Below are 27,118 nucleotides of genomic sequence, written 5' to 3' on the forward strand. Positions count from 1 at the left end.
AAGGCTGGAATCAATGCTTTGAATAAAGGAAACATTAGTGTATTATTTGTCTGTTATTTCATGACTTCCTTCTAATTTGTGCTCTACAATCTGGCCTGGGACCTGCGTTCCTCTTTATCCTTTGGTGCACTACCTAAGCATTATCTGAGAAGACAATGCCCTGGATGTGTCTTGCCCCAGGAGCTGATCCTTCCTTGCACTTCCCCTTTCCCCCTCCTAGTTTCCAACCATTCCTTCTGAGCATATGCTTCCATCAGCAGACAGAGTCCTGACCACTTCCTGGTTGTTGAAAGTGGGTTCCATGCACTAGAAAGAGTATATGCTTTGGGCCAGTACTTAAAACTCAAGTCTTTAGATCTGTCCACAGTGGGAGAGAGTGGCTCACTGGAAAGCAGAAGGAGGAAGGAGGAAGAGTGAGGACTGTTCTTTGTCCCCCTGACACAATCCAAGTCAGCACCCAGGCAGCACAGTTCCAGAGAGAGATCAGTTATTGTATCTGCCACCTAACTAAGAACCTTAACTCCTGGACATGCACCCTAGGGCAAAATGAAGGAGAAACAGGGAAAGTGCATCTGCTTGAGGCAAAGCAGAGCCTAATAACAGGATGAAAGTGGACTACCTAATACATACCCAGACCTCTGATGCCACCCCCTCATCATGATTTCATTTTGCTTCAATTGTGGTAAAGTACACATAACATAAAATATAACACCTTAACCACGTTTTTTATATTAACAATATTTAAGTGTACAGTTCTGTAGCACTAAGTACATTCACACTTGTACAACATCACCACTCTCCAGCTACAGAACTGTTCATCTTCCCCAACCCACATGGGTTTTAAGCAGTTTCAGGGCATAGGAGGGGTATCCAGGCAGGCCTGTGTATTTGTAACATCAACTTAACCCCAAGGGCAAGAAGAATTGGAAGCGTGTGTGGAGACCCCAAACCAGCAGGGAGCTCCCAGACATCTAGAGTAAGGAATGTTCTACCACTGGAGGGGAAAGGGAGGGAGGAAGGAAAGTTCTTTCCAAGTCATAAACCAGTTAACCAGGGATTGCCTGCTGGCTGGATACCTCCCTCTTTGTTCTCCCTAGAGCCCCTCTGGCCATTCCTTGGACTTGTTCTGGTACAGATGGGCTGCAAGGATTTAAGTAATTATGCCCAAATATACTTCGAGGACTATCTGATTCTGCCTATGATGATTATGATAATTCTTTAAAACACTACTTCATTACTTTCCCTTTTAGATTTCTAGGTTTACCACTATTTTCACTCACATAATGAAATTTAAAACCAGTTGAGTACATTTGAAATAAAATCATTGGGATGAAGATTTCATTGCATTTCTAGATCAATGTATGTAGAACTGACATTTCTGATGTGTTGTCTTCTTTTCCAGAAACATCTCTATCTACCTATGTAAAGTCTTCTTTGATATCCCTCAATAATAATAATAATAATAATAATAATAATAATGGCTAATATTTATTGCATATTTACTTGGTTCCAGGTATTGTTCTAAGAGCTTTCTGTGCAATGATTGGCTTCATGCTAGGTCAACACTTATGTGTGAGGGACATACCAGTATTCTCTCTTTTACAGAGGGGAAATGACAGCATAGAGAAGTAGAGTTGTATGTTTTCTTCATGTAACTTTTAGATATTTTTTTCCTGGGATTTTATGATTTTTACTAAAAGTATGAGTGAGAAGCCTTTTAGGGAATCTATTAAAAGGATAGGATCTTTTGAGCTGATAATCTGGTGAATAATGTAAACACATTTCCAAATGTTAAACAACCCCACCTCTGGAATAAGTTCCACTTTGTATAGTGTAGTATTCCTCTAATGTTCTGCTGCATTTTTATAATTTTTACTTAATATTTATATGTTAATGCTCAGGAGAGTTATTCTCTATTACCATAGAATGTGATACTGATGTTCATTTCATAAGAAATGATTGTGAGACTTTCATGTTTTCTATTCACTCTAACAATACATAGTTTCAGATGATTCATACCCAGAAGATTTTTTAAATTAATCTGCTGTCCACTCTGTAACTAGTGTTCTTTTGTTAGTTTGCTTTTGTTTGTGAAATAGCTCATTTAAAACACAATGTAATACTAGTCATGAGACCGTGATCTGAGAATAGATGACTAGACCAATGAGACAGAATTGAGTCCAAAATTCTCTCAAAGTAAATGACTTCAGTACAACAAAGATGGCATGTCATCTAAGAGGAAAAAATAGTGTTGAGACAGGAAAAATACCATTTAAAAAAATCTCTATATTAATCTACACAAAGATCAATCTCAGATGGTTTAAAATTTATATGAGAAAGTCAAATCACTAAAGTTCCAGATGAAAAATATTAGCCAAATCATTTTCTAATTTTTCTGTAGAAGATCAAGCAGATTTCATTAATCAGAATCTGAATGGCAAGTATGTCTAAAAGATAAAAGATAAATGTGAAACTTGAGGAAAAATCATTAGCAACAAATATAAAACAATAGATGATGCCCTTATTATATAATGTTCTTCAAATTCAATTTAAGAAAACAAAAAACCAAATGGAAACAAGTGGCCAAGGCAAAAACAGAAACTTCCCCCCCCAAAAATACAGTTGGCTCTAAAATTATGAAAAGATGTTCAACCAGACTAAGAATACTTATGTGAAATTTAAATTTTATCCTATAGATTACTCAGAAGTTTGAAAATAATCCGGTGATAGTAAAAGTGTTCAGAAATGACCTTTCTCACAGATTGTGGTACAAGGGTCATTTTAAATACATGTGATACATGTGATTTTTTTACCTAAAAATTTTATTTCCAGGAAAATGAGCTAAGGAAATAATTGCTTATTTATGCAAAAATCAGTCACAAGTGATCCAAGTCACTTATTATATATCATTGAAAATTGGAAATACCTTAAATATTTGTCAATAAGGATTTAGCTAAATAAGCAATAGAGCATTTACAGAATTGATTCTTAAGTCATTAAAATTATCAAAAGTTGCATATCTATTGACATGGAAATATGTCCACAACATATGGTTTAGCAAACTAAACAATTTTTAAAAGTTACAAAATAATTGCCCTGGCTGGCATAGCTCAGTAGATTGAGTGCGGGCTATGAACCAAAGCATTGCAGGTTCGATTCCCAGTCAGGGCACATGCCTGGGTTGCAGGCCACGGCCCCCAGCAACTGCACATTGATGTTTTTCTCTCTCTCTCTTTTTCCCTCCCTTCCCTCTCTAAAAATAAATTTAAAAAAAATAATAAAATCTTTTAAAAAATGATTTTTAAAAGTTACAAAATAATGATTATACTATGATTTAATGTATAATATGATGTTGGTGTGTTTATGATTTTTTTTTGTATCTAGTATGGGTAGGGGAGGGATTAAGATGCTGTAGAGAGAATTATAGAAGAATTTCTGCCAAAGTATTCTATAGTGATTATATACGGATTTAGGGTGTCAAATACTTCTAATTTTCTTTTTATGATTGTCTATACTGGTCAATTTTGTTTATATCAAGCATATTTTTAAATAAAACTTTTAAGAAATAATTATATTCACTTTTCAAAGATCTCGTTCTAAAATCCAATCTGTTTATTTGAATTTCCAATTCAAAGTCTTGAAATCTTATGGAAAATTTAAGTTGATTTTATATATATATATATATATAGAGAGAGAGAGAGAGAGAGAGAGAGATAATAAAAGGAAAACATTTCATCAGTAAATATGTTGAAATTATTTTAGTAAAATGTAACCAACTTGGAAGAAGCCTGGTAATTTTTAAACCATGGATGAATTCTGTGACAAATGTGCCCATTTTTTTTTTTGTTTCTCTAAGACAGGGCTCAACAAATTATGACCCTTGGGCTATATTTGGCCTGCTCTCTCTTTTGTATAGCCTATAAACTTAGAATTGTTGTTATATTTTTGAATGGCTGAAAAAAATAAAAGAAGAATATTTTGTAAGTGAAATGATAATGAAATTTAAATTTCAGTTTCCATCAATAAATATCTGAATTAGATCAATAAAAAAGTATTTTCTTTTCTCTTTTAGTCATAGAAGTACCTATATAATATTCTCGTTTTTATATTTTGGCCCCCAAGCCCTATCATGTGGCTCTTTACAGACAAGAAAAAGAGCAACCAAGCGAGCCAGTTACCTCTAAAATCAGCAGCCCTCCTGCCTCTTCTTTCAGGCTGAGAATTGCTATAGGGAAAAGATAGGTATCGGATGTTTTTGGCACAAGCCTGTAAGAAACAAGTAAAAATAAAAAAAAGTACAGTTAGCTACTGCAGGTTGCAGTTTCATGTGGCAAGAAAAGCAAAGGTCTCATTGCTTAGATGACACTGAGCTGTGTCATCTTACTTAGATTACTGGCTTTTGGTTACTTTTGCTTAAAAAGAAAACCAAAATGCCTCAGCCTTTAATATGTATTTTCTTTCCTTCGCATGTAAAATAGACCATTATAAACCTCTCTGAGTTACTCCCACCTTCTTAGATTAGGGTAAAGAGGAGGAACTACTTCAGGCTCAAATTCTAACCAGTAAGATTGATTTGCTATGGACTAAGATAGAATAGGTCAGGTGTACAAGGGATAGGGAAATAAGACCCAAGCATCTTGGCAAAAACAACTTCCTCCCTGGGAGAGATGTAAGCTTTCTAGAGCCAGGGGCCCTGGTCCAAGGAGGTCCCCTTGCATGTTCAGTACCTAGCCACCTTGGTGTCTGGTCTAGACTCATAGTCCAGAGAGTGCAATATAGTCACTGACCCATACTGGAGGACAGATCCCATGGATTTCCTAAGGCCCTGCACGCCAAGAGGGATACCCAAATATGGTTTTCTGCACTCCATTCCTTTTGTATTTCTCTGTCAACAAGGCAGTGGTTTTTGTTTTGTTTTGTTTGCTTTTTTAAATACCAGTGGTAGTCACCTGAGAAGGCCCTGTACAGAGACAGGCCTAGTTCTCGGGTGTGTCCACAGCCCCCACCTCACCGGCTTTCCCCATGGCAGGCTGTGGCCTTTCCTCATGCTCTCCTGGAAGGTATTCTGGTGGCGGAGTAGGATCTCTTTAGCCTGGTTCTCAATCGTTTCAGGTCTGAGGTTGTATTTGTTATAGGACAATGTCTGCAGAAAGACAAAATGTTAAATATGAAAGGACATCTCCAGGATAGCTGCCAACTTCAGGGGCCATCAAAATATCACGAGTTACAACCTCTACAGCAAGAAGACACCATGGAAGTCATCTGAACATTTTCTTTAATTAAAGGGGCACAAGCTGTGGCCCCACAAAGAAGGGTCTGTGACTGAGGCCACCCCCACCAGAACATATCTGTGGTTGGAGCTGTTGCCTCCGGGCTCACACAGCAGTGCTCTCCATCTTACTCTCCCTCTATTATCCTTGAAGCACTCCCCTCACTCAAATACCCACAGACTTGGGCTCTCCAATATAAACACTTTTTCGCCTGGGTTGTGTTTTTATGCTAACTCAGTGGTTACTGAATTCAGTGAATCAGGACAATGTCAGAACTACCTTGGGAATTCCCACAAGGTTGCTATTGTTTAGTTTTACCTACTAAAGACACATTTAAAAAATAACCACATATATCATCTCAGATAAAGAATAGTCCTTCATATTGAATCAGCTTAGCTTAATGAAAAATTTCTTCCTTGTTTTTACCAAGGCCAGTGAAAACCTGTGTTCAACGACAGACCAACATTAGTTCTCAGATGTTTACAAAGTGCTTAACTGGAACTTCTCTCTCTTCTTTTCATTCAGGGTTTACCAGTAAATATCCTGTTTCCCATGAGCCAGCAGTTCTCTTGGGTAATAGAATCAGGAGTGCAGGCACTTTCCATCCTGGTTAATGGATGCTTTAACAAGGATATTCAGTTCAACAGCAGAAAAGCAAATGTTTTATGTGCCAGGTGCCATGGGAGACATGAAATTTTAAAAAAATGGATAAGTTAAAAGTATGATCTTCAAAAGGCTCATACTCTACTGGGGCAGTTTTACAAATAAACACATGCTATTATGTGCTCAGGGAAGTGATAAGATGTTGGGGTTTGTAGGAGTTATGGCATACAGGCAAAAGGCACTCAATCAGTCAGCTATTTTTGTGTGTTTTAGTGTATACACATCCAGTTAAGTACATTGGTGGCCTTTGTTATCTATAAGCTTATTAATAGTTAACTAATGCTCACAAAAGGGCAACTGTCTAAAAGTAGTTCCATAAAGAAGGCATAGGTTGGGGATCAAGGAAATAAAGATGATTTAGCAAAGCCAAATTTCTCTTTTAGCTGTTGAGAAATCTTTACCAGACACTCTTGCTAAATTAACCAATCTGACAAGAACTTGTCCAGAAAAATTGAATTTTGAAGACATGTTAAAATATGGATTTTTATCTACCATCAGTAATGATGGACCTTAACCTAAGTACTTTGTACACTGAGATATTAAAGGATACATATAACACTGTCATAAAAATATTTTTAAAATAAACATCTAGAATACTGAGAAAAACTTTTATAACTTTTCATCAATGTTAAATTCATGCAAAACTGAAGTCAGTGCATGTTTACACACATATACATGTGTGTATACATATGTGTATGTACATATGTTGCTAGTAGAAATGCCCTACAACCTGATTTGAGGGAAGGTTTTACTTTAAGAAAAATTTGGATGTTTTTTTTTCTAATTTGCCTCATATCACTTCACCCATGTGCTTGTCTAATTTGCCTATATGCAGGGAGCACAGTAGGTCCTATGTATATAATGTATATTTAAGTTTTTTCCCTCTCCTTCCTCCCTTTTTGCCTTTTAATGAAGGAGTTGGTGACTGTTTAAAACCTGTATTTTGTACTAAAATTTGAGCTTTTTGGGATAAAGATGTACATTTTAGATGTGCATTAAATCTTTGCTAAAGGGAGCTGAAGTTAAACAAATTATTTTTCTCCTTTGGACATACAAAGTTTTGAATGTGAGCTGATCAATAGGGCCACACCAGGGACTGCCCATCAGTCTCTTGACTTATCCTTATGATCAAGGCTGAGGCTAGTCTTCCCTTGTAAATTTAGAGTGTTTCTCAATCTCCATCCCGATTGCATTCCAAAGCACTTCTGATGTCATTGTCCTATTGAGACTCTTCAGAGGTGAGTCCTTCAACTTCCCCACCAGTGAAGATCTTGTATTAGATGTGCTAAGGGATGGCAACAGAGCCCTCTCAGTTAGAATGGACCCAGCAGAACCAGCTCAGTTTCAGGCCAATTACATGTTAGGATTCTCCCGAGTCAAACCCTGCTGCACTCATTCTAACCTTGCTTTGAAGTGACTCCTCACTCCCAAGATGGCCTCTTCGGAAATGTGGACTGTGAAAAATATCCCAACTACAGTGTGAGACCTAGTAACCCAGCCTAGTTGACTATAGATGTCACCTTTTGTGACAATCCTCAAAATTGTAGATGGCCCACTAGAAACAAAGCAGTCAAATAACTGTCTTGGGTGGCATTTTGAGAGCTTTTTTTCCTTCAAGAAAGCAAGAGGACCATGGTGGAGGTCCTCTTGACATACGCAGAAGACAGAGAAAGAAAAGACAGGAAGGCAGAGAACTAGTAAGTTTCACTCTCTCAATGTAACAAAAGTGTAGGCAAAAGTCATCCCAGAGGCTTGTCACTATCCTCTGTTTATTATTTATGTTCTCCCCATGTGACTTTCCATAACCTGTTTGCTTATTTGGGGACAACAAGGCAGGGGACTACCACATAGTTTACTAGAGAGTAGCCTAGAGGAGAGACCAAATAGGCATGTGGATAGAAGAAGAAAGGTGGCTATATGGGAAATTGCATAAAAGTAAAAAAGAGAAAATGAGCAGCTAACTTCATTTTAGACTGGACTGGAGACCCAGGATCTCTATCTCCATTTCTGGACCTTTCCTTAAATTCAGCCTTCATCAACATAGGGAAAAGGCTAAGTACCAGGCACATTTTGAGCTCTGGCTCTCACTAAGCTAGCCTACATTGTTTAAACCAGGAAGTTCCTAACTATTTAGCTAAGGCAGAACATGATAGTCTTACTGAAACAGTTTCACTTGGAATGATTTGAAAGCTGTTGCATTTACTGAAAGCATGCTATGATTGCTGCTGACCTATATTCCTTCAAGCAGATACGGAGACTTTCCATGGCATGTTCCCCTTAATCACTGACCTTTTTAAAACAGGAAGCTAAGCATTTACTTTCACTGCATCCTGTAAATATGGAGCCATAGAAAGAGCACTAGGTAGGCAGCTGGAAAACCTGGGTTCTTCTTTTTGTTCTGTGACCTTAAAAAAGTCAGATAACAAACTTCCCCTAACCTTAGCATTTTCTACTCGAAAATCAAGAGCTTCAACTAGAAGATTTTTTTTTGGTCCCATCAAGACTGTAATTTATGACATAGTCAAAAAAACCAAAGCCTTCATAAAGAATTCACTTACAATCATACTGAAGAACTGTGAAGTTTGATTGACTCCTCAAACTTAAAAGAAAAACAACTCCTAATTAGAGTTCACAAGTTTATGTATCACTGGACTAAATCAAAGTTTCAGAGGCACTCACCCACTGATTCAAGAAATGTTCCTACTCTACACTTTGGACCAGTTCCCAAATGCTAGTATAGACTCTGTACCATTTTCCAAAATTGAGAAATAAGATACCTAATATATCTCCTCTTTTAAAAAGGCTTTTACCATTACAGTTTCAGTGTTCTAGTAAAAACCATCTCAATTTTCTGAGCTCTACTACAGTCAACAGATTGAAACAACTATCTGTGACTAGGAGCCATCATTTTTTTTGCAGGGCTAGTACAGCCTGACCCCTGGGGACAGCAACTAGATTTGCATTTCTTTTTATCCCACAGGTGCCAATTATAGCAAAAATATAACAATGAACTTTCTGTTCTCCAAACTAAGCAGGGAGAAACTGTTCAGCAAAAAGGCTGCTTTAGAGAGGACAATGTGACCAAGACCTGATTCTTGAGGGTTGGTTTCCAGGACAGGCCACAGGGACAAGTAAGATCACTTATACACACCCTCTGTCGAACTTGGTACATATTGTGCGTCAGAATGTCCCTCATGGCCTCCACATCTTCCAGGGAAAGCTTTTTGACTCCTTGTATCCGTTGGGTTCTGCAAACATCATTGGAGGAAGGCAAGTGTTAATTTTCCATCTTGGGAAGAGAGTGCCTGAAAAGTATCAGAGTACTTGTGGGAGTTCTAAGTTTTAGGCCCCTGTTTTTACATAATCTTTCCTGTCATTTTTGGTAAGCTCCAGTGAAATAGCAATACAAGAGTCTTGACTTACATTTTAAAAATATAGTTTCTTTAACTTTAGCTTTTGTATGGAAAATATTATAATTCATTTTTAAAAAGGGGCTCAAGATGGTAACAAATCAGTTTCTTTCCCCTCCATATTTCCTATAAACAAACATGTTTGTAAAACATAATAAAAGTCAATTATTAGAAAATAAAATTTTCAAGGCTACCATAAGATGCAAACCAAATGTTTTTACTATTAGATTCAACAGAAATAAGGTTACCCAGTTAAAACTGATCCTTTTTTTTTTTTTAAGGCTGATTCTTGGACTTCCGGCCAAGATGGAGGCACAGAAGACACACTGTGCCTTCTTGCACAACCAAGGTAGAGACCAATAACAATTTAGAAACAGAATAAGAACCAGAACTGACAGAAAATTGATCTGAATGGAAGTCGGACAACCAAGAAATTAAAATAGACACATTCTTCCAGACCGGTAGGACGGGTGGAGTCGGGCAGCTGGGCGCGGGTTGTGGCACAGAGAGCATCCGGGGCACACAAGACCACAGCGGGTGGACCCTGAGCATGCATGCCACAGTTGGAAGACCCTGGCCCGGGGGTGGCAACAGGCAGACCCAGCAAGGCAGTGATTGTGAAGCAAAGCATTGCGGGCAACCCAGAATCCCAGCACTGGGAAATGGAGCCTTGGGGCACTGATTGAAAACACCTGTGGGGGCTGAGGTGCGCGGAGAGACTTCCAGCCTCACAGGAGAGGTCCTTGGAAAGACCCACAGGGTGCACAAGCCCACCCACATGGGAATTGGCACCAGGAAGGTCCAGTTTGCTTGGGGGAAGTGGCAGAAGGGACTGAGGTCTGACAGAGAGCGGAGCAAGCACCATGGTTCTCTCTTGGACCCCGCCCCCACAAACAACATCAAAACCCAGCGACTGTGGTGCCCCACCCTGGTGAACACCTAAGGCTCCGCCCCTCATACATAACAGGCATGACCTAAAAAAAGGGAAAAAAAGAAAAGATAGCTCAAACAGAATTAAAAGCCTCACAACCAGTTTTTTTTTTTTTTAAGCGACCAAGAGATAGCCAACCTATCAGATGCACAGTTCAAAGCACTGGTGATCGGGATGCTGACAGAATTGGTTTATTTTTCTCTCAAATTAGATGAAAAAATGAAGGCTACAATAAATGAAATGAAAAAAATGCACAGGGAACCAATAGTGATGGAATGAAAGCTGGGTCTCACATCAATGGAGTGCACCAGAAGGAAGAAAAAAACATACAACCAGGAAAGAATGAAGAAATAAGAATTTAAAAAAATGAGGAGAGGCTTAGCAGCCTCCAGGACATTTAAATGATCCAACATCTGAATTATAGGGGTACCAGAAGGAGAGGAGGAAGAGTAACCAGTGGAAAACTTATCTGAACAAATAATAAAGGAGAGCTTGCCCAATCCAGCAAAGGAAATAGACTTCTAGGAAGTCCAGGAAGCTTAGAGAGTCCCAAAGAAATTAGACCCAAGAAGGAACACACCAAGGTACATCATAATTACATTAACCAAGGTAAAAATGAAGGAGAGAATCCTAGAAGCAGCAAGAGACAAGGAGACAGTAACCTACAAAAGAGTTCCCATAAGACTGTCAGCTGATTTCTCAAAAGAGAACTTACAGGCAATGTTAACAGGGTGCAGCCAAGATGGGGTCCCCAAATAGGGATTTGGAATGGGGTATAGAACTCAGGGTGTCCAGGAAATATTAGGATGTCCTCACCGCTCCCCCACCCCCAGGTGTGGGTTGGGGGAAGGGGCAAATGGAGCAGGGCCATTGAGAGCTGTTTTACATAGCAACAGCTTTGCAGCTAACCTTTGGGGTCACTTAACATATCTATAACCTTTAACTGGTTACATAGATATGTGAAATAGCTGTGGCCGTGCTCTGAGCCAGGGGAATGGAAGTAACTTCCCCACCCAGGTGTAACTGGCAGGCAAGTCCCCCAAGTTACAGCACCTATGTGGGAGCTTGGAGAAGATTGGCTCCATGACATGGGGCCACACCTGCCCAGATTCATGATGGCAGCCCAGTAAAGCTGGAAGGCTTTGAGAGTACTGGCAGGTGTAACTGACTGTGGGAGGAGTCGGAAATGGGGCTGCAGAGGAAGATTGGAGCGGGGATTTAAACCCAGACGCGGTGGCTATTGGAAGGAGGAGTATGCAGCTTTGGCAGAGTGGAGACTCCTGCAGCCATTGTGCAGGGAGAAGCATGCAGCTTTGGCAGAGTAGAGACTCCCAAGGCCCTTGTACAGAGAGGACCGCATGGCTGGGGCAGTGGAGAAAGAACCTTGAGGTTTTGCCAGAGTGGGGACCCCCATAGCTTTAGAAGGGGGAACCACCACCTGGCTTTAGCAGAGATCCTGGAGACACAGCTGTTTGTGCTGGGAACTGAGGGAGGCCTACCAGCCAAGCATGGATTACTGGGAAGAACTGGGGGCTGCCTGAGCCACAGACTTCTATTTCTTTTCCTGAGATATGGTACCGCAGAATGCAAAAAGGGGGAAGGAAGGACTGTGTGTGTTTGTGAGTGTTTTAAGGGACTTTGGGATTTTGATGAAGTTTGTATAGCATTAAATAAACATTTCCTTTCCTTTTCATGAATCTCTGGTGTTGAGAGATGTCTTTCCTCTGGCGGTGGACATATTGAACCTGGGGGTTCCTTTCAGTAATAGTATATTGTCCTAGGCCCCCCCTCTTTGTTCGGTAGCAGCAAGAAGAGGCTGGAAAGAAGTATTCCAAGTCATGAAAAACAAGGACCTACAATCAAAATCGCTCTATCCAGCAAAGCTTTCATTTAGCATGGAAGCACAGATACAGTGCGTTTCAGATAATGTCAAGTTAAAGGAGTTCATCATCACCAAGCCCTTATTTTATGAAGTGTTAAAGGGACTTATCTAAGAAAAAGAAGATAAAAAAACATGTATAGTAAAATGACAGCCAACTCATAATTATTAACAACCACACCTAAAACAGAACAAAAAGAAACTAAGCAAACAACTAACAGGAACAGAACCACAGATATGGAGATCACATGGAGGGTTATCAACAGGGGAGTGGGAGGGGGAGAGAGGAGGAAAAGGTAAGGAGAATAAGTAGCATAGATGGTAGGTAGAAAATAGACAGTTGGGGGGGGCGAGAATAGTATGGGAAATGTAGAAGCTAAAGAACTTATGACACATGAACATAAACTAAAGGGGGGAATGTGGGTGGGAGAGGGTGTGCAGGGTGGAGGGGAATGAAGGGGAGAAAATGGGACAACTGTAATAGCATAATTAATAAAATATATTTAAAAGGCTGATTCTTAATTCGCTTTGTAATTATGGTAGACAAGTGACAAACAGCTCATGGACAATGCTTTATCCATACACCACATTTTGAGTGGCATTAAGCTAAGTGTATTAAAATGTTATGAGTACCTTTATGAGTACATCTACCTTGGGATTGTTCCTTTAGGGGTTTTATCTTCTAGAAAGTTAAAGAACATTCTAAGAAACTAGTATCATATTTTACAAGGAGAATCAGAACAGTTTTATCATGAAAAACCCAGCCTAGTTTTGAGACACTAAGAACTCTGTGAGATTCTAGAAACAGTTGACTGCGCACTGCCTCCACATGGATCAGCTCCCCACATTGTCCTTCACCATGAGCCCCCCACAAACCCCCCAAAAAGGTTCAAAAACCAAGTCATGCCCAGATTATCTATCAATGTACAATTTTCTTCTGAGGATTTCAAAGTCATGACATTGCTATGTGCAGAATTTGCATTGACAATATATATTTGATTTCAATGATTTCAATTTAGTGGAGGTAATTTCTATTATTATTTTGTAAGTAATATATATTCACTGTAGAACATAAGAACTAAAAAAGAGAACTAAAGGAAAACCATTTTTTATACTATCATCTCCCTTAACATCTTGATATTAACCCTTACAGAGTTTTGATTTTTTTTCTTCTCTAGCTGTAACTCTTCTGAATTCATAAGGGCACTGTTGTGCTCATATCTGCTTACAAAGGGCTTAGGATAATTGATCAAAGAGATAAGTAGTTATTAGTTTCCATACAGGTCACTTTTAAAATATTTCCCCCAAGCATTGGTAGCAATGTAATCATATCTGGCAAGGACATTGTGTAAGCAATGTACAACTGGTAAAGGATTTTTAAGGACCCGAGTGCCTGATATCACAGTGTGTCAGATTTATTTAGCAATTCTACATGTACACTGACTAGTACTCTTTCTATATAATCTTTGAAACCAGAGTTTCCATATCTTAGAGCTATGAATGTCAACACTATTGACATTGCTCCCATCCTTGGTGAACTGAACATTATTATAAGGGCTTTTCAACTTAACTGTTCAAATGTTCTTCAAACAAAATGTATTCCTCTGATTTAGATACACCCACACATTCTAACAATTTTAACACATTCCCTTATAATGGTGGAAGCAATCTATTGCTAAGTAGAAACAATGGCTAACGAAAAAGTTTCATTTTCTGTATGCCTATCAAAAATAGGAAAACCCATTTGAAAAGACAATGTTAAAGTTAAACTTCAGGTAGCAGGAGATTGAACTTGGCACACTCTTTGGTTTACAATTGGCCACTTTGGAAAAGACCAAACTTAATTAAAAGTCCATTCAGGCTGCTGGCTGGATGTGTAATACAGATATCCCAAGGGCATCATCTTTCACTGATCCACACTGAGAAGCTGCAGCTATAAAGTCATAAATTGAATCATTAACTTGGCAAGGTGACACCTGGAGTTTTCTACCTGCTACTTGATTAGCAGAACTATCCTGAAAATAATTATATCATGAGCACAGGAAAGATACAGTCCTTAGAGAAATGGAATATTAATAATTTGTTAGTCAAAAAACTAAAATTATAAACTGAAAGATCTTTGCCACTTGAGTCTTCATTCATTATCCATAAAAGAAATGTCTGTCACCATAAATAAAAGTCCTATGGTAATTTCATGACTCTTAAAATCAAATAGAAAAATCTGAATCTAAATGTATTTGAATAAAAGTTTCACATTTCTTTTAACTTTTTTTTTAAAAAAGAGATGCTATGATAGTGTAAAAAGAGGCTTCAATTCCAAACAATATAGATATAAAATCTGGTAGATGTTATATTCATGCCATAATATTAATTTACAAAACATCAAATACTATACCCTCATTCATTTAGAAGAATCCAACCACTTTGAATAGCTTTATTCATGAAATCCATAGGAAATACATAAGATGACTGAAGGACATGCCCACTGAGTAAACAATGGTGCCCAACTACTCTTCTGTGACTCTGGTTGCCTAGTGTCTTCTTTTCCCTAATAAATTTATTGGAATTACTTTTTAGGAAGGTCACAAAGATGACTAAAATTTAGAATGAGTGAAGAGTGGCAGAGAAGAAGGCCCAACTTCCCATAACACCATATTCCATTATGGAATGAAAATTACATCAGTCTTCATTCCAGAGTCTTTGGTATAAAAATGCATGAGGTAAACTTACACCAGTCAATCTGTGATCAAATAAAAATTCCTTAAAGTAAAATAAATGTACACTTTTTATAAATGACAGGTTGAAATTATTTGGGAGTTTTTAAATATAATATTTTAAAGCTGTATGTTGTAGTTTGCTATACCTATGAATTTATAAATATTTCAATATCTTTTTAATATTAACCAAAAATTTTTAAAGCTTTCACAGTTTTAATCAATCTAAGCTTCTATCCTCTGATTTTTTAAAAGCTTACTACTCACCAGTAAAATAAGATGCCTCATATTTAAAATAATATTTCAAATACATACTCTACTTATTCCATAGAGTTGTTTTGAGGTTCAAATGAAATAACGCATGTAAAAGTAACAAAATTCCATGGAATCAGCAACATCTGCACTGTGCTACAGACAACGTTTGGTGGGAGGTTCTCCTAAAGGTCACAGAGTTTGCAAATCTAAATCTCTTGTAGAACAATTGCTAAACTTCTAAAGAAAAAAAAACATGTGCATTTTTCTGTTTTCATTTCATACAGAATAATAAAAAGTGAGCTGAATACACACTTCTTTTTCCTATTATTGTATGAAGGTTTGTTTATTAAGAAATTAGCTACTTTGATCTTAGGAGAGGAATTCCTTTTTGCTTGATGTTCTACATATTTTTGATGAGATCAAATAAATATAATTTAACTACTGAATTTGAATTAATGTGTTTAAAAATTCTCCTCTCCACCTCTGTTTGGGCTATAGGTAGGAAAATATTTGTCTCTTACCTATAAGGTTCTCTTACTAATCTTGAATCAATGCCTTTAAACTGTATGAAAATATAATTGACTAAACAGAATCCTCCAACACCCTCCAAATAAAGCTGGCTTAAAAATTACCTGAGGTCAGAAACAGGGACAACTGTTTATGACCAATGTAATGTAATTCAGAGATTCAAATTATGTTTTAGCACAGAATAGACTGATTCTTACTAGAGATAAGTGATCACACATTCCTAGACCAAGTGCTAACATAACTAGTAAGCAAACCAATTGAGGAAGTTTCTAATAGTCTAACTTGCCTGAACTTGTCCAGCCCTCCTGCCCTGCGTTGAGTTAACTCCCATTCACCCTTCAGTGAGCAAGTCAAATGTCTGGAGTACAGGTGAGTTTCACCTCTTATACTCTCACAGCTCCCTGGACTTTAGAATTATATGTTTATAACCTTTTTTAATTAATATAACCTTTTGTATTAATGTCATGACTCAACTCAATGAAGACAAGGACTATGTCTGCTTTCACATAGTAGGTGCCCAAAGAACAAGATTGGGCCTACGGTGAGTCTAGTGCAGTACTTGCCTCTGGTAAGAGGACATCAAAAAAATTGTATATGGTTCTTACCCCTCCATGAACCCAGCCGCTACACCAAAGTTAAGTAATCAAGTTAAGTTGGATTTGAATGCAATATTTTATGAAAATAAAGGTCAATGCAAAAAATCCATGATGAATAAAATATTAACATTTTAAGTAAGTACAAGCTCAATATTACTGATTTTTCCTTCTGCTTCAGGCTCTAATATGGCTTACCATGGAACTGCCAATAAAAATCTATAAACAAGTTTCCTTATAGGCATTTCATGGGCAGCACCAAAATAAACAAATCAACTTCAAAACAGTTTCACTAAAAAGTAAGGCAGACTGCTTTTTACTTACACTGGGATGCACTCAGGGACACCACTAACTTAGATTTTTCCTAGGCTGTGGAAGAGAGACAATGGTGTTTCTGATTTATTAGTAAGTAAGGGATAAGAAGAAACACACACTCAAGCATTAGTGACAATTTTATTGCTATATATTCTTAGCTCCTCTCTCAACTAGGTTTTGAAACATGAGGACATTATTAAAGCTTATGATCAAGTGTTCTTACCACCTGAACAGAACAGGATGGAAGGGCTGCAGTTCCTTATCCTAAATATATGCTCTGATTTATTTTCTCATTTCATAAATCATTTCTTGGGAGAAAACTGGGCATCCATGGGTGGGGGCAGGTATAAATTAATTCATGTGATATTGAAAGGACTCTTGTTAAATGTCAGAGAGTTAAAGCAGCTTAGAAAATATCTACCCACATGTTAAGATAATTGGTTTCCAATGCTCCAATAGAAGTGCCATACTTCAAAGGGAATCATCTCGTAATGACGGACTTGTACACAGGTCTTGCTCCTACCTACACCGGCCACTACACCAACTCTTTGAGGCCTTCTGCTCCACAGGAGTCAGTCGCCTCTCTGATTCTATTACAAGCTAGTCTCACACAGGCTCAAGGCAAATCTCACACTGATCTTTTGGCCTTAGACACAATGACAAACACACTTTTCTTTTTAAATAGCCCACCAACCACCATACGTCTATCTACCACCACTCATCTCTAAATCCAAGTTAGCACCTCAGAATGCTGACTCAGTTTCTCTTGTGCAAGAGAGGAAGAGAAATGACTCATGGGAAGAATGCAATGGTAGGATTAACAGAATCAAACAAACAAGGGTTAAAGGGTGGAGATTTCTAATCAGAAAGAGAAAGATAATTCTTATAAAACATGCTATAATTTGATAAATTCACTTGCCTCTCTCTCCCAAAGAAAGTAATTTGCAGAAACTAGGTGAAACAGGTTGCGCATGGCTAAGCTACTAAATGCCAAGACTTAGATCATCTTTTTAAAAAGGAAATATTTTGTTTATTTATTTTTAGAGAGAGGGGAAGGGAGGGAGAAAGAGAGGGAGAGAAACATCAATGTGTTGATGCCTCCCATGAGCCCCCCACAGGGGAACTGGCCTGCAACACAGGCATGTGCCCTGACTGGGAATCAAACCTGTGACCGTTTGGTTCACAGGTCAGTACTCAACCCACTGAGCCACACCAGCCAGGGCAAGATTATATATTTTTTCAATATTTTTAGCTCATATTTATGTTTCTTCACCCCCAGTATTATCTTTAAGTAAGAATTAATGAGTCAGTGCCCTTGGGAATCCTGATGTTGAACATCTAAATCAGTGGTTGCCAGAAAGGAGGGATGTTGGAGCACTGGGTGAAAAAAGTAAAGGGATTAAGAAGTACAAATTATAGTTATAGAATAGTCACAGGGATGTAAAGTACAGCATAGGGAATATAGTCAATAATGTTGTAATATCTACGCATCGATCCAGGCGGGTACTTGAAATATTGGGGGATCACTATGTAAATTATACGATTGTCTATCCACTATGCTGTATACCTGAAACTACTACAGAATAGTAACAAAAGTAAACTGTAATTGAAAAACATTTTAATGAAAAATAATCTAGATCAAAGAGCAAATATGACTTACTGATGGGGTATGGAAAAGGCTGCAGAACTTAGGATACCAGTCTCTACCATCTCAAGAGCTTGTTTTATTTCCAGCTTCTTGTACAAAGAAACAATGCTTGATTTTGGCAGGTTCTTTCGGATTAGGATTTTCCGTAAATATCTATGATCAAACTTCTTAAACCTAAAAATGAAAACCAACATTTGGGAAAGGTTTAATCTCTGTACGTGATATGTAACTATGTCCTTTTCTTAAAACAAATTACTACTTAACTTTAGTCTAAGAAACATTAGGACAGTGTCTGGAATTCATAGCTGTTGAAAATTTTTTTGAAATCATGGAATTAATATTTTTTAAAGAAAGAAAGAATGGCTTATTACCCTGAATATAGTGAAAATCAATTACACAAAAGGAAGGGACAAGCTGCAATTAGGATAAAAAAAGTGTCATAAGTAGGGAGCAGGAAAGGCCCAGCCTAGCTCATTTCCAATTGTAAGAGAAGAAATGAGAGGGCTGAGACTTCTGAACAGGTATTTCATTCTAATAACTCCTAACAGTGGCAGATATACTTACAGTGATACTGGCTATCCAAACAAAACCAGGAAGTTTAAATGGCCCTGTGGTTACAGTAGTCCCCCCTCCTCTATGCTGCAGATCATCTTCTGTTTTGCCAGTTAAGGGGTGGTTGCAAGAACCCATATACCTTGACAGTCTGAATGATGGAGAATCTGAATAGGCTAGATGCAGATGGTTGCCAATTATTGTAGTGAACCTCTCACTGATCCATCAGACTGAGCTGCATGGATGTGTTGATGCCTTCATCAAAAGTTGGCCATTTGTTTGGGTAGAAATTTTCAACACTTCCAATCATTTTACATTCAAGAAGTAATTGTCTGCCTACTTTGTTGCCATTCCCCTTTCCCTACATGCCATGTGGCTTCCCCTGATACACCACTGGGTTATTTTCTCCATGCCCACCACATCCTGATTGATACAGGCTTCCCCTTTAGCTTTCCTAATGACTTCTGAGTCTCCTCCACCGTTTCTTTTCCTTACCTGCCCAAAGGAAATGGAGGCTTCTCAGAATCCTGTCCTCAGTCAGTGACTTCACCCATGCCCAAGGCTTTGGTTATCAGACACTCCCTGACAACCACAACCTTAATCTCAGCCTAATCTTCATAAAAGATTACGAAACATAATCTATTGTTTAACTCTAAATATTTGTCTACTGTGTATAAATATAACCATGATATTATCTCCCTAGACTCTTGCCTGGAAATCTAAGAGTCATTCTTATTTTCCACTGGCTTCTTTTTTTATTTTTATCTTTAAAGATTTATTGAAGTATAATTTAAGTATATGATTCAGTAATTTTTAAATATATATTTTACTGATTATGCTATTACAGTTGTCCCATTTTTTTCTCCTTTTTATTCCCCTCTGCTCTGTACCCTCCCTCCCACCAGCATTTCCCCACCTTAGTTCATGTCCATGGGTCATGTGTATGTTTTTTGGCTTCTCCATTTCCCATACTATTCTTAACCTCCCCCTGTCTATTTTATATCTACCATTTATGCTTCTTATTTCCTGTACCTTTTCCCCTATTCTCCTTCCTCCCTCTCCCTTCAGATAACCCTCCACTGTGATCTCCATTTCTGTGGATTTGTTCCTGTTCTAATTGTTTGCTTAGTTCATTTTTGGTTTTGTATTTTTTTAGGTTCAATTCCTGGTAGTTGTGAGTTTGTTGTCATTTTAGTGTTCATATTTTTTATCTTAATCTCTTCTTGGATAAGTCCCTTTAACATTTCATATAATAAGGGATTGGGTGATGATAAACTCTTTAACTTAACCTTGGCTGGGAAGCACTATATTGGTGCTTCTATTCCAAATGAAAGCTGTCCTGGATAGAGTAATCTTGAATGTTGGTTTTTGCCTTTCCTGAATTCAAATACTTCTTTCCAGCCCCTTCTTGCCTGCAAGATTTCTCATGAGAAATCAGCTTATAGTCTTATGGGAACTCTGTTGTAGGTAACTGTCTCATTTTCTCTTGCTGCATTTAAGATACTCTTCTTATCTTTAATCTTGGCTGATGTAATTACGATGTTCCTTGGTGTGTGTTCCCTTGTGTCCAAATTTTTGGGGACTCTCTAACTGCCCTGGACTTCCTGGAAGTCTATTTCTTTTGCCAGATTAGGGAAGTTTTCCTTCATTATTTGTTCAAATAAATTTTCAATTTCTTGCTCTTCCTCTCCTCCTTCTTGCACCCTTATGATTTGGATGTTGGAACGTTTAAAGTTGTCCCAAAGGTTCCTAAGCCTCTCCTCATTTTTTTTTGAATTCTTGTTTCTTCATTCTTTTCTGGTTAAATATTTCTTTCTTCCTTCTGGTCCAATCCATTGATTTGAGTCCTACTTTCCTTCCCATCGCTGTTGGTTTCCTATACATTTTCCTTTATTTCACTTTGCATATCCTTCACTTCTTCTTCTATTTTGCAACCATACTTAATCATTTCTGTAAGCATCCTGATTTACCAGTGTTTTGAACTCTGCATCTGATAAGTTGGCTACCTCTTTATCACTTAGTTGTAATTTTTTCTGGAGCTTTGATCTGTTCTTTCATTTGGGTGACATTTTTTTTGGTCTCAGTGCACCTGTTATGTAGTAAGGGGTAGAGCCTTAAGTGTTCGCCAGGGCAGGGCAACCCATGTGGCTGCATTGTGGCACTATATGTGGAGGAGGGGTCCAAGAGGGAACAATGCCACTTGCTCTGCTCTCAATTGGCTTTCAGTCACCTCCTCTGCTTGTCCACAAGAAAATTGGGCACTTCTGGTGCTTATTTCCAAGTGAGTGGTTTTGTGAACTAGTCTAAGACCCTATGGGTCTCTCCAATGACCTCTCCTGTGAAGCTGGGAGTTTCTCTCACTGCCACAATCCCTACAGATTTTTTCAGTCAGAGGTTTTGAGGCTTTATTTGCCCATGCTGGAACCCCGGATTGAGATCTGTCTCACTTCACAGTAGTTGCTCCTGGTTTACCCACATGCAAATGTAGGAACACCTGCTCCACCAGGTGCCGCCTCTCCCAGTCCTTTAGCCACTGCCTTGCCACAGGTCCTCTCCACCCCCGCTGCCCATCTCCACCCCTCCTATGGGTATGGGTGACTGTTTCTTCAACTCCATGGTTGTTGGACTTTTCATACAGTTTGATTTTCTGGCAGTTCTGGTTATTTTTTTGTTTTTAAATTTCTTGTCCTTTTTCAGCTGTGTGAAGAGGGAAAGTCTATCCACCTACACCTCCATCTTGCCCAGAAGTTTTCCACATGCTTCTTGTATGGAATGGCCCCCAGACCCTTGATCTTCCCAGTCCCCTTCTTCTAGATTTTTTTCTAGTTTTACAATCAGCTTCCAATGCAACCTTTTGAGGTCCTCCATGCCATAAACATCCTTCCTAAATAGTGAAAGCTTCAGTTTCCTTACTTGTCTCTCACTTGGTAGTGGCTCCATTGCCCACACACATCTTCAATTCCAGCTTTCAGGTGATCCAGCAGCTGGCAAACCAAACACAAGAAAATGATTTCTGGTGAAACATTAATGATAAAAGACACACAATGAAATTGGATACACTTTGGAAAACAAAGGATTCTGTTATTCCCTGGAGCATATCCTATTTTCTATCATTCTGTTCATATAACTAAAAAGTTATATTCATTTTCATAGTAATTTAACTTCATTTCATGATTCAATGATTGTAGAAAAAAGTTCCTTAATAAGGCACATAACTTGCAGTGAATACAGGGTACCTGACATTTCCTTTGAATATTATATTTCTAGAAATATCTAGGAAATATCTCATTATTGAAATCATGTGGATATAAAGTCTATTAATTAACTTACTATTAATTTAATTGCAAAAAAGAGAAAATTCCAGTATCCAATTTATACAGCTTCTAAAAATATAGTCTACAGATGTTCTATTATAACAAAAACAACAAAATTTAGCTATATGCCTAGTTTTTTTTTTGACATTTTTTCATGATCCAGGCCAAATATAGTACATTTGACTTATCCAAATTGTTTATAGGAGCTTAGGAAAAGGCACAAAATTTATGAATTAGTATTCATACTATTTAAATTTATAATCACTAAAGTTTATAATAGCTTCTAAATTTTTTGCAGAATATATTAAAATACTAAATTTCTAAAGTAACTAACTGGTATGCATTTTACCAATAATTATAACTTTTTAAAAAATAGGAAAGAAGTAAATAACCAATTTTTATTATTTTAGATATGTAATTTCTTATTTCTGAAAATAATGAGCAGAGGTTATAGAAGCTAAATTTTTAGCTAGGTTAAACATTACTTATTTTAAAGCACTTACTCCCTGTCCTTGTATGTGGAATATTTACAAATGACTTTGAACGATTTTGGTTTGGTAGCATAAAAAGCATCCCAAGAGCATCTAGTTCAGGTGATCAAGGGAACTGTACCACTGAATCTGACAGGCCTCCCACCATAGAAGGTCACATCAAAAAGTCAGGAAGTCAAAACAGATCAATATAAGAAGCAAAAACAAAACAAAAAGAGTTTCACAAATACTGGGAAGACAAAGAGACAACTCTCAATTGAAAGGAAAGGAGGAATCCTCAGAGAGCACTAAATAAAATAGAGACAAGTCAACTAACAGATACTGGGTTCAAAAAAGAAATGGTTGTAAAAAAAGCTCAATGAGCTCCCTGAGAATTACCAAAAACAAGAGGGAAACTATGAGGAACTTACTGCAAACTATATCAGTATAAAAAAGGACATAGAAACAATCAACATAGTCAAAGAGGAAATGAAGAATACAATTTCTAAATTGAATAACACAGTATAAGGAATCCAAAGAAGGCTAGATGAAACAGAGAATTGAATCAGTGAGCTGGAGGACAAGGTAGAAAAAAATTCCCAAAAAAGAGCAAGAAAAGGGAAAAATAATCAAGAAGAATGAAGAGGGGTTCAGGGAAATACATGACAACATGAAATGGAATAATATCTATATAATAGGGATACCAGAAGGAGAAGAAGAGGAGCAAGGAAGAGAAAAGCTGTTTGAAAGAGTAATGATGGAAAACTTCCCTAACTTGATGAGAGAAAAAGCCACGCAAGCCCAGGGAGCATACAGAGTCCCAATCAAGAGTGACTCAAAAAGACCCACTCCAAGATACATCATAATTAAAATGGAAAAATTCAAAGACAAAGAGAGAATCTTAAAGGCAGCAAGAAAGAAACAGGAAGTAACATACAAGGAGTCCCAATAAGGCTAGCAGCTGACCTCTCAACAGAAACATTACAAGCCAGAAGGGAATGGCAAGAAATATTCCAAGTAATGAAAAGCAAAGGCCTGCAAACAAGACTACTCTATTTAGTAAGGCTCTCAATTAAAGTGGAAGGTGAAATAAAGAACTTCCCAAACAAAAGAAGCTAAAAGAATACAATTCCACCAAACCAGCATTGAAAGATATGCTAAAAAAACTGCTTCAAGAAGAGGAAGAAAAACAGTGAGAGAGAGAGAGAGATAGGAACACAGGTACAAAGCGAGTAAAATGGAAGTAAATAAGTACCAATCAATAATACCCTGAAATATAAATGGATTAAATACTCCAATGAAAAGACATAGGGTAGCTGAATGGATAAGAAAACATGACCCACACATATGCTACCTACAAGAGACGATCTCAAAACAAAAGACCTCCACAGGCTAAAAGTGAAGGGTTGGAAAAAAATATTCCAAGCAAACATTCAGGGGGGAAAAAAAGCTGGGGTAGCAATACTTTTTAAATATATTTTATTGATTATGCTATTACAGTTGTCCCATTTCCCCCCTTTATTCCCTTCCACGCTGCACACTCCCTCCCACCCGCATTCCCCTGCTTTACTTCATGTCCATGGGTTGTACATATAAGTTCTTTGACTTCTACATTTCCTGTACTATTCTTAAACTTCCTCTGTCTATTTTCTATCTACCATTTATGCTACTTATTCTCTGTACCTTTTCTCCCTGTCTCCCCATCCCACTCCCCCACTGACAACCCACCATATGATCTCCATTTCTGTGATTCTGTTCCTGTTCTAGTTGTTTGTTTAGTTTGTTTTTGTTTTTTTAGGTTCAGTTAAAAGCTGTGAGTTTATTGTCATTTTAGTGTTCATATTTTTTTATCTTCTTTTTCTTAGATAAGTCCTTTAACATTTTATATAATAAGGGATTGGTGATGATGAACTCCTTTAACTTGACCTTATCTGGGAAGCACTTTATCTGCCCTTCTATTCTAAATGATAGCTTTGCTGGATTGAGCAATCTTCAATGTAGGTCCTTGCCTTTCATGACTTGGAATACTTTTCAGCCCTTCTCGCCTGCAAGGATTCTTTTGAGAAATCAGTTTACAATCTTATGGGCAGTCCTCTGTAGGAAACTGCCTCATTTTCTCTTGCTGCTTTTAAGATACTCTCCTTATCTTTAATCTTGGCTAATGTAATTATGATGTGCCCTAGTATGTTCCTCTATGGGTCCAACTTCTTTGGGACTCTCTGAGCTTCCTGGATTCCTGGAAGTCTATTTCTTTTGCCAGATTAGGGAAGTTTTCCTTCATTATTTGTTCAAATAGGTTTTCAATTTCTTTCTTTTCCTCCTCTCCTTCTGCCACCTCTATGATTTGGATGTTGGAATGTTTCAAGTTGTCCCAGAGGTTCCTAAGCCTCTCCTCATTTTTTTGGATTCTTGTTTCTTCATTATTTTCTGGTTAAATATTTCCTTCTTCTTTCTGGTCCAATCCATTGATTTGAGTCCCAGTTTCCTTCCTGTCACTGTTGGTTCCCTGTACATTTTCCTTTATTTCACTTAGCATAGACTTCATTTTTATCTCTAATTTGTAACCATGTTCAAACAATTCCATGAGCATCTTGATTACCAATGTTTTGAACTGTGCATCTGATAGGCTGTCAATCTCTTTGTTGCTCAGTTGTATTTTTTCTGGAGCTTTGATCTGTTCTTTCATTTGGGCCATATTTTTTTGTCTCAGCATGCCTGTTATTAAGTAAGGGGTAGAACCTTAAGTTTTCACTAGGGTGGGGCAACACAGATCACAGTTGTGACTCTGTATGTGGGTGAGGGGTCTGAAAGGGAACAATGCTGCTTGCTCAGCTCTCTGCTGATTTTCAGTCACTTCCCCCACTACCCACAATCAATTTAGTCCCTTCTGATACCTGTGTGGGTGGGTTTCTGTATGTTCTAGAACCCTGTGGGTCTCTCCAATGAACTCTCCTGTGAGGCTGGGAGTTTCTTCTGCTGCCACAACACCCACAGATTTTTCAGTCAAGGTTTTGAGGTTTTATTTCTCTGTACTGGAACCCTAGGCTGCTTTGTTTATTTCACTCTCCAGCTGTTCCCCCCAGTTTATTTGCATGTGAATGTGGGACTGCCCAGTCCCCAAGCTTCCATCTTACTGTGAGTTCTCTCCAGCCAGCTGCCCATCTCCATACTTCCTACTGGTCTGGATGAGTGTTTCTTCTTTAACTCCTTGGTTGTCAGACTTCCATACATTTTAATTTTCCATAAGTTTTGGTTGCTTTTAAATTTGTTGTCCTTCTTCTTGTTGTGTGAGGAGGCACAGTGTGTCTACTTATGCCTCTACCTTGCCCTGAAGTCTGGTAGAAATATTTACATGGAGGAAAATAGGACACTTCATAATACTCAAGGGAAGAATCAATCAAGGAGAATAAATATTGTAAACATATATGCAGCCAAAAATATTAGGAAAATCTTGGAGCACTTCAAGAAAGGTATTGGCAGCATCACACTTATAGTTGGGAACTTTAACACACCACTGTTATCAATGGATACATCTTCCAAAAAAATATCAGAAATGATATTGTGGAACTGAATGACACATTAAATCAAATAGACTTAATGGATATATACAGAAAGAACCTTTAATCCCCAAAAAGCAAAATATACATTCTTTTCAAATGCACATGAAACATTTTCAAATATAGACCACATGAGAGAACACAAAACAAGCTTCAACAAATTCAAGAAAATTGAAAACATATCAAGCATTTTCTCCAACCACAAAAGCTTGAAACTAAAAATGAACCTCATGGGAAAAATTCAAAAATACTCAAATTAATGGAGATTGAATAACATGCTGTTAAACAATGAATGGGTTAAAAATGAGATCAAGGAAGAAATAAAATGTTTCTGGAAATAAATTAAAAAGAACACACAACAATCCAAAACTTATGGGACACAATGAAGGCAGTCTGGAGAGGGAAGTTCATAGCAATACAGGCCCACCTAAAAAAGATAGAAACATTTCCAATAAACAACCTAACTCTACATCTACAAGAACTGGAAGAACAACAACAAACAAAACCCAGAGTGAGTAAAAGGAAAGAAATAATCAAGATCAGTGTGGAATTAAATGACATAGAAGATAAAAGAACAATTCAAAGGATTAATAAATCCAGGAACTGGTTCTTTGTAAAGATAAACAAAAGTGACGGATCTTCAAATAGACTCATCAGGAAAAAAAGAGGACTCAGATAAATAAAATCAGAAATGAAAGATGAGAAATTAGAACTGATACCACAGAAATAAAAAGGATTGTAACAAATTATTATGAACAAGTTCAATAAGAGTCCAATTACAGACCAATAACAGTTGGTGAAATTGAAGAAGTAATGAAAAAACTCCCATCATACAAAACCCCTGGACTGAACAGTTTCACAGAATAATTTACAGAATATTTAAGGTGGAGTTAACCCCCATCTGTCTCAGACTATTCCAAAAACTCCAAGAAGAGGGAAAAGTACCAAACTCTTTTAATGAGTCCAGCATCATCCTAATCCCAAAACCAGAAAAAGACACAAAAAAGAGAAAAGCTACA

The 27,118-nt window shown here is 37.7% G+C and overlaps 1 protein-coding gene across 1 annotated transcript in view; it reads right to left on the bottom strand.

Moving 5' to 3' along the window:
- SLC9A4 (solute carrier family 9 member A4) overlaps positions 1–27,118 on the bottom strand; it is a 69,322-nt gene that overhangs the window by 4,809 nt on the left and 37,395 nt on the right. Inside the window, exons 7-11 of the mRNA XM_036028344.1 lie at positions 21,672–21,742; positions 18,219–18,380; positions 9,085–9,181; positions 5,012–5,143; positions 4,179–4,266 (exon numbers count right to left, since the gene is read on the bottom strand). Of these exons, the coding sequence (XP_035884237.1) occupies positions 4,179–4,266; positions 5,012–5,143; positions 9,085–9,181; positions 18,219–18,380; positions 21,672–21,742 (550 nt within the window). The remainder of the gene's footprint in view (positions 1–4,178; positions 4,267–5,011; positions 5,144–9,084; positions 9,182–18,218; positions 18,381–21,671; positions 21,743–27,118) is intronic.

The sequence above is a fragment of the Phyllostomus discolor genome, chromosome 6, assembly GCF_004126475.2.
Source record: "Phyllostomus discolor isolate MPI-MPIP mPhyDis1 chromosome 6, mPhyDis1.pri.v3, whole genome shotgun sequence".
Classification (NCBI taxonomy): domain Eukaryota; kingdom Metazoa; phylum Chordata; class Mammalia; order Chiroptera; family Phyllostomidae; genus Phyllostomus; species Phyllostomus discolor.